The sequence below is a fragment of the Eurytemora carolleeae genome, unplaced genomic scaffold, assembly GCF_000591075.1.
Source record: "Eurytemora carolleeae unplaced genomic scaffold, Eaff_2.0 scaffold1448, whole genome shotgun sequence".
Classification (NCBI taxonomy): domain Eukaryota; kingdom Metazoa; phylum Arthropoda; class Copepoda; order Calanoida; family Temoridae; genus Eurytemora; species Eurytemora carolleeae.
In genome coordinates, this window is record NW_019397333.1 from 2,291 (window position 1) to 11,199 (window position 8,909).

Sequence of the window (8,909 nt, forward strand, 5' to 3'; positions counted from 1 at the left end):
ATTGAAAAACCGCTGAAATATTTTTTTTAGTATTTCTGAAAGATGATAAACTTAGATTTAATAGGTTTTTTTTCTAATTTTGGGATGTTAATCGACTTTTGATAGAAGAATTAAAATTCGATCTCTGAATTAGACTCTATCTATCTGTCTATATGTGCCTAAAGTTTATTTACTAAAGTTAGTTCTCCAGCGCTGAAAACTTTAGAATGAGATATCCTTAATCATGATCGCTTAATCTGAGTATCCAATGTACACACTCTTGATTTTATTCATGATCCTCTTTTTTGGATATCCCCACTGTATAAAAGTTATGTTTGATAACAATTACAGATACAATGTTATATCGATTGAACTAATATCCGATTGAATTAAAGTCAGCTGTTCACAAGCCGGCTGTTAGAGCATTTGAGCAAATATATATTTAATCATGTTAATATGAACAGCTATTAAAATATAAATTTTATCACATTTTAAGGACTATCGTCATTTCAAACAAGTCTTAACAAACATTTGTCCAAAACTTACATTTATTTAATCGATGTGTAGTTCAATTGATATGACACAATCATTTCCAGAAAAAAAACGGTTTTTCAAAAGTTAAAGAGTACATCTTAACATGATACACTAATTAATTTAATTTTATACTTCTTTCTTGGATATCAAATGCATATTAAAGTAATCTCGGGTTTAGTAAAACCAGCTTTTTATCTTGATAATTTCTTAATAAGGTTTAGGTTCAACAGTTTTCCATCGAGTTCAATACTCTCACAGATCTTCTTTATAAAAGACCAGAATATATTATCGCTCAGTTTACTTTAGGCAACTTATGAAGAAGCTTTAAACCAGGAAAGGAATCAATTAAGTTTTATTAATTTTTAAACTACTTAAACACTATTAAACCATTTTTTGCCAACATATCTTTCAGCCAGTAATAAGTATCCTGACTAGCAAAACTGTGAAAACATATTTTTTTTGGTACTGTAAATTTAATTAACCCTTCACAGGAGAAAAGTCCGATTTACAACGATACATATTCAAGTTTTGTAAGATCAAGTACGAACTAGAAATCACTGTTTATAATTTTGAAAACTGATTTGTTTTCAATTGATTTTTTTCTACAAAGTGACTTGCGCTATTATACTGAAAGAAAAAAATATAAATTAACAGAATTAAACAATTTTAAACCTAGAAAAACGACAATATTTTCCTCTTTATTGATCAGATAAAGGTTTCAAGGGTGCTGTTGCGAATCGGGCATTGACAGCTTTGCATGGAGGGTCATTTTAATTTACGCTTACAGTCCTTTTAATCCTCCAGACACTTCGTGAGAAATCACAATTCGAAAATATCAATTTTCAGATATAAAAACTAGGATATTTTTCTAATTTTGCTTTGAAATAGATAAAAATGTTAATCTTCAAAATTCATTCGAATTTGAAATATTTTGATTCCAAAGATTTTGATATTAGTAGTTGACCTAAATCTGGTGATAAATATGATTACGAGGAAGATCTATCTTCTCCTTTTCTTCATCGCTGCAGCATTAGAAGCTTATCCCCTCCAGCAGACATTTAGGAGATATTCACTGCCATCCTTTGTCAAGCTTCCTAATCGTTTAGGAAGATATCTTGATCATCCTCCTTCCTTAGGACTCCAGGATGCTGCCACAGTTTCTCCTCAACCTTTATATAAAGAAAGCTTGGAGAAACATAAACAAAAAGATCATAAAAACCTGAAAATGTCATCATTGAGTGAAGAACCAGAAATCACTTTGGAGGAGTTAGAAAAACTGTTAGAGAATGACGATGAGAAACTTGAAATGTCTCCATTGAATGAAGAATCAGAGTTTACTTTGGAAGGATTAGAAAATCTTTCCACCAATGACAATGTGAACAATACAATTTCCCCTTTGATTAAAGAACCAGAAATCACATTGGAAGAGTTAGAAAAGCTTGTTGAAAATGACGATTTGAACCATGGCATGTACTCCTTGAGTGAAGGACCAGAAATCGTTTTTGAGGAGTTTGAAAAACACATGGAGAAGGAAAGTGAGAAATCTGAAATATCTACTTTGATTGAAGACTCAGAAATCCCTTTGGAGTGGAGTAATATGGATGAGAACTTAATTACTACTGATTTAATTGAGGAATTAGAAGTTCCTACGGAAGACTTGGAAGAATATATGGAGAAAAATTTGAAAACTTCCACTTTGAATGAGTCAGAAATCACATTAAACGAATTTGAGAAGCAAATGGTGACCGAACAGGAGGACAATAAAATATCCACTTTGGCTGAAGACTCAGAATTCACTTTTGAGAAAGGTATTGAGGATGAGAACCTTATAACTGCTGATTTAATTGAGGAATTAGAAGTTTCATTGGAAGACTCGGAAGAATACATGGAGAAAGATCAGGAGAACCTGAAAACTTCCACTTTGAAATATTTAGAAATCTTATTGGACAAATTAGAGGAGCAAATAGTGACCGATCAAGAGAACCTTAAAATATCCACATTGCCTGAAGACTCAGAAATCACTTTTGAGATAGGTATTGAGGATGAGAACCTTATAACTGCTGGTTTAAAGGAGGAATTTGAAGTTCCATTGGAGGACTCGGAAGAATATATGAAGAAAGATCAGGAGAACCTGAAAACTTCCACTTTGAATGAGTCAGAAATCACATTGGACGAATTTGAGAAGCAAACGGTGATAGATCAAGAGAACCTTAAAATATCCACCTTGGCTGAAGACTCAGAAATCACTTTTGAGATAGGTATTGAGGATGAGAACCTTATAACTGCTGATTTAATTGAGGAATTAGAAGTTCCTATGGAAGACTCGGAAGAATATATGGAGAAAGATCAGGAGAACCTGAAAACTTTTACTTTGAATGATTTAGAAATCACAATGGACGAATTTGAGAAGCAAATGGTGACTGATCAGGTTAACCTTAAAATATCCACTTTGGCTAAAGACTCAGAAATCACTTTTGAGAAAGGTATTGAGTATGAGAATCTTACAGCTGCTGATTTGATTGAGGAATTACGATTACAAATAACTTTAGAGAACTTGAAAGAACAAAAGGAAACAAACCAGAAAACCTTGAATACTTCCACTTTAAATAAGGAATCAGAGATCACATTGGAAGAGTTCAAGGAGCATCTGGACAAAGACCAAGATAACCTTCAAACGTCCTCAAGATATGAAGAATCAATGACAAGTTTAGAGAAACATCTTAAAAAAGATCATAAGCTTGAGGAGTCAGAGACACAAGTAAAGAAAGATGATGATGATGATGACACTTTGAGTGGAGAATCAAAGATCATAACAAAGGTGTCTGAAATGAACATATATAATGTTGATGAGATGACTTCTGTTTTAATTGATGAACTAGAAGTTCCCTGGGAGATATCAGAGAACCCCTTAGATACAGAGGATGAAAATACTAAAACTCAATATTTGATTAAAGATTCTGAGATCATGTTGGAGGAATTAAAAAAGAATTTCGAAACTTTGCCTGTAATGGAAGATTTAGAGATCAAATTGAATGAAAAACCGAAAGAACATTTGAATACACAAATTTCAGCTCAGATTAAAGAATTAGAAAATACACTGAACGCATTGGAAAAACATTTTGAGAATTATTATGAAAACTTCACCCCTCCCACTCTCAGGAGGGAATTAAAGATTACAGTGGAAAAATCTACAGAAAGCTCTGATCAAATCTCAAACATGAAAACAAGTACAGATGAAAATATGCTCTTTAGCGTTTTACTCAGTGTGTTTGATACCTAACAATTAATTTTTAAAAAGTGTATAAAACATATATATTTTTGTGTATAAAATTGTTCAATGTAGATTGTAGACTGTTATACGAAGATTAATTGGTTAGAAGGTTTTTATATATAAGAAAGGTTATCATGTCGTGTCCAGTTTATTTGCTTGGTTCAACCAAGCGGAGAAACCTGATGGAGAGAGAGATATATTTTATGTTCATCCTTTTATCTTTCTTGTGCTAACTAAAAAGAAAGAAAATCCTTCATGAAAAGAAAAACTTGAATTTTTTGTAAATAACTTAAATCAAACTGAAACTGTTTTGTGTTTTTAAACGTGACAAAATATTTTTTATTCTTAATTTCTAAAATGTAGTCTACCTTGAATTCAAATCGAAAACAAAGATGACTGAATAAAAAAAATTTAATTCTAAATGCTAACACAAAATTTTGATCAAGCAGAACCCTTCCCTGGGGTCATGTAAGTTTCTGTAAAAAGTTTGGGTCCGATCGGTTCCACCGTTTTGACATTTCTTTGATACTAACAGCAAGCAAACAAACAGACATACAAGCCAAGTTTATATGATTTTATCCACAGTATTCCTTTCCATCAATATATTTAGTCATAATATTTCTTCATATAATTTTCTTTACGCACAGGCCACAATATTCCGTCCCATTATCTTTACTCATGATATTACTTCCCATCATTATCTTTACTCATAATATTCCTTCATATTATTATTTAATCACAATATTCCTTCCCATCATTATCTTTACTCATAATATTCCTTCCCATAATTAATTTTAGTCACAATATTCCATACCATCATTATCTTTACTCATAATATTCCTTCCTATTATTATTTTCATCACAATATTCCTTCCCATCATTATCTTTACTCATAATATTCCTTCCCATAATTAATTTTAGTCACAATATTCCATCCCATCATTATNGTTAAATGAAATATTCCCGCTAATCACAAACGGAGTTCCCCCTCCAACTTCCCTTTATTTCAAAGAAAAATGAAATTTAGCCATGTTTTGCGAAAAATTAATTTTTAAATCATACCAAAAAGGTATGAATAGATATATAAATTTGCGTCGTAAAGGGGTCTCACAGAGTCCTCATGAGCACATGTGCAATTGTATCACTTTATGCCGAATGTTTCTGGTTCAAATAAAGTGTTTAATAGAAAGGGGAAGTTTTAAGACTTAAAAAGAAACAAATTAAAAGGCTTCTGCACGAACCCTCCTATAACCACCTATGGCTGGCCGGGACTGGGGTGCAGGAAACATTTTCAGTGACTTTCTGTGATTTTCTTTAAGAGAATTCAGTCTTTGACACAAATTTTATTTTTATAATCTCAATATAATTGTCTTAGACATTAGATATTTCAAATAATGATAAAATAGTCAAAGTTTGAAATATTAGAGTTTTGAGTTTGTGGCAAAGACATTAATTTCTTCAGATTATCAACATTAAATAAAACGAAATCTGTACAATCGGCTCTTAGTGAAATAGATTAAGGGTAGTTTTGTAAAATGTTAAAATGTGTCTAATCCCTATGTATTTTCAATCCAATGTAACAGACATAGATATTTCAAACTAAATCTTCTGTTAGTTTAAATGAAAGATTGAAATATCAAAAGTTTGCACCATCAGGTTGCAATGAAATTATGCTTACAGTCCCTTTAATACTAATATTTTCCATCGCCGGGCCCTGCCAGCCACCCCTTTAGTTTCTTACCAATAAAGACAGTTTTTCCAGAGAATAATAAATTACAAATCGGTTTACGTCCATATTTTATACTGCAATAAATATTCATTCTAATATCCGAGCCATCTCTAGATAGTGGGATAGGGGAATAGTGGAACAGGGATAAAGATGTGCGCGTTTATACTTTTTTAATCGAATTCGTTAATCGTTCGTTAGCGACCCATTTCGTTTCTGTCTTATTTTTTTTGATTAATTAATTGTCAAAATAAAGCTCATTTTTTATCTTTTCCGTTCGTTTCCTAACTGAACGATCGTTCAAAATTTTTCGTTCAGTAAAAACTATGGTTTTTCAAGTTTGCTTGAAAAACTATTTGATCATTTAAAAGAACTAATTAAAAAAGGTAGTTCGAAAAATTCGTAATTAACCGTTTGTTTTTTTCAATTTAGTTCGAAAAAACGATTTAGAAATTGTTCTTTCACGGTCTGAATGATCCAAGAAATGCCAATGATCGTTGTCGATTTTATATAGTAATTTGTTATAATAAAAATTGTATGTTTTTTACATGGCCGATTTTTAGGGTTTGTTTGTCATAGACCTTAAATATTTCAAGCAATATTCTTTCAGGTCTAATAATATAAGTTTGAAATATCAAAGGTTTCCACCATCAGAGATGGAATTTAAAGAATTTAAGCCGCGGTTCAAATCGGCCAAAACCCGGTTTAAATCAAATTAATTTGATACAATTTTAAGTGGAACCAACCATATTTAAGCCGCGGCTTGAATTTAAACCGCCGCTCAAATTCTTTAAATTCGGCCACAGATTGCAAAAATAAAGGGGGGAAAATTTGGGTTTGTGATAAAAACTCAATTCCTTTTTATCACTGTTTACGAATTCTCTATATTCAACCTTTGAAAAGCCAGAAGAAAATGCCGAATCTAGCTGCAGAATTTTGCGGATTTTAAACCAGAGAAGAATAATTTATGGGTTGGGGGAAAGGTTTATATTCATCGCAGACATATTTTTTATATATCTGAACATTAAACAGTTTCAACTTTTATTTCCTTCTCTCAATGCTATGCGGACAAAATTTGTCTTATTTTCATAAAGATATTTCTATTTTTATATAGAAGGCTTCAGGACTTTTACAAATAGAAATACTTGGGTTAGAAATTAATTTCGATATGTTTTTATATCCTCATCAGTCCTAACGAAAATGATCAAAATTGATAAACATTTAAACGAAAAAAAATAAAACTTAGATTTCGCCGATTTTTCTGTTTCTTTTGGTGGATTAAAAAAAAATTAAAATCTAAAACCAAACATAATTTGAACGAAATCAAATCAATATTAAAATGATCAATGCCAATAAGTATATGCTGTAAAATATTATGAAATGATATAGGATACAATTCTTGTAAAGCTTGTTTTGACATACGATAATTTTGACATTTCCTGTTAGAAGCTAGAAGCTAGATTGACGTATCAACTAGTGCAAAGTACCCTGTCATTGTCCAAAAAGAATAGGAATTTTAAAAGCCATATGCACAACATGTTAACATGTTATTCTAGTGCATAATCAAGAAAATAAAAGTTTTAATGTACTTTTAAAAAAAGTGTTTACAGTCGTCGTCGTCGTATATATCAATACAATAAAGACGACTTTCGATTTTAATTTTTGATTTTTAATAGACTTTCAATCAGCATGGATACATAAAACATAGAAACAAAGAGAGAAAATGCGGAATTCCGCCCAATGCTTTGCAGAATATGCAAGCAAATTTGCGCCTTTTATCACGAAAGTTTGCTTCTGCTGGAAACCCATACGGAAGGGTGGATTTATACATTTATGTGTTGAAGCGTAAATGTTTTTTATTCTTATACATATTGCACTTTACTTATACTTTTCATAAAATAAAAACTAGAGGAGCTACGAGGTCATTACGTTGTTCCAGTAATGTTTCCCTTCTGTCTAGTCTGCAGTGGGTTAATATCTTTAAAGAAGAATATAGCTGAACCTTACTTTGGCAAGGTTCGAGTTGCAAGATCTGGTAGATTAGAAACTGTTTCTGATCAGTCTTCTCTATTTTAACATCTTTTTGCTCTCATTAGAACATAGATCCATTTACACCTTCCAAAAGAGAAATGGAAACAAAAAGTTTTCCATAAGTTAATTAATTCACGTATTGTTTCATTATCTGGACCAAAGACTAAGGTCTACGACACTGACTTGCAAAGATAGAGATTGAAATTTCATAGTTTGTAGAAAAGTTTAAGGTAAGCTTTTGCTTTAACTCGTAGATTCATTTCTTTATACTTTCTGCAGAGTATAAATATCAGTCAAATTATCCCGGCGCACACCTACAAGGTGTCTATATATAAACATGTGAATGGAGTGTCTATTTTGATATTGTTTTCGTAAGTGATTTTTTTATTTGGTATATTGATGTCTACTACAGTGAAACCTTTAATAACGAATACATCTAAAGAATTCATAAAACGTCGTATTCTTCACTATTTGATAATGGAATGTTGCAGAAATTTAGTTTTTCAATTAAATGATTATATGGAACTCTTTAAAACTGTTCCCGTATATTCATGGCTATTTATTTATTTTCGCAAATACATGAAATTTACGTAATATAGTATAAAACTCATTGAAAAATTGTCAAGACGACATTTGATAAATTCTTCCGAATTATTAAGGGTTTCACTGTAGGAAACCTGTAATCCGTAGATAGTTCGTCTGCTAGAGTTTAGAATTTGTTTGTTTATGTTTTGATTTCAATCAATAGTGAGTAAATTTGTATCCCTCTTTTTCAAATCCATATTCAAAGACACTTCCTCCCCATCTATCCATCCCTCCTCCTCTCCTCCCAACTAAGTTTCCTCCCCTCCCAACATTATTACCTGCTCTCCCAACAATATTACCTGCTCTCCCAACTATGTTTCCTCCTCTCCCAACAATATATCCTGCTCTCCAAACTATGTTTCCTCCTCTCACAACAATATTAAAAGCCCTCCCAACTATGTTTCCTCCTCTCCCAACAATATTACCTCCTCTCCCAACTATGTTTCCTCCTCTCACAACAATATTACCTCCTCTCCCAACTATGTTTCCTTCTCTCCCAACAATATTACCTTGACCCTCCCAACAATATTAGCTCCACTCCCAACTATTTTTCATCTCCTCCCAACAATATTACCTCTACTCCCAACAACATTACCTCCCAACAATGTTACTACCCCTGTGGAGAACCAGGTTTAAAGCACAAAAACATGGATATATAATTCATACATTGATATCAAATTCATACGTGGATATATAATTCATACGTGGATATATAATTCATACGTGGATATATAATTCATACGTGGATACCTAATTTCACAATCCATTAAGCCTATTTTATGT

At 31.8% G+C, this 8,909-nt stretch overlaps 1 protein-coding gene across 2 annotated transcripts; it reads left to right on the top strand.

Annotated features, from left to right (window-relative positions):
- Nucleotides 1-643: 643 nt before the first annotated feature.
- Nucleotides 644-3,857, top strand: LOC111713569 (coiled-coil domain-containing protein 39). 2 transcript variants are annotated; one of them, XM_023488447.1, is made up of 2 exons: nt 644-846; nt 1,470-3,857. In XM_023488447.1, the coding sequence occupies exon 2, from the start codon at nt 1,496-1,498 to the stop codon at nt 3,791-3,793; it is 2,298 nt and encodes a 765-aa protein (XP_023344215.1). In that variant the 5' UTR covers nt 644-846; nt 1,470-1,495; the 3' UTR covers nt 3,794-3,857. The 2 variants fall into 2 exon arrangements, with proteins under 2 accessions (XP_023344215.1, XP_023344216.1); XM_023488448.1 differs by having other exon boundaries at nt 1,473-3,857.
- The last annotated feature ends 5,052 nt before the right edge of the window (nt 3,858-8,909 follow it).

Bases quoted from the DNA above. Each gene is read 5' to 3' on its own strand.
- LOC111713569 (XM_023488447.1), top strand. From the start codon at position 1,496: ATGATTACGAGGAAGATCTATCTTCTCCTTTTCTTCATCGCTGCAGCA.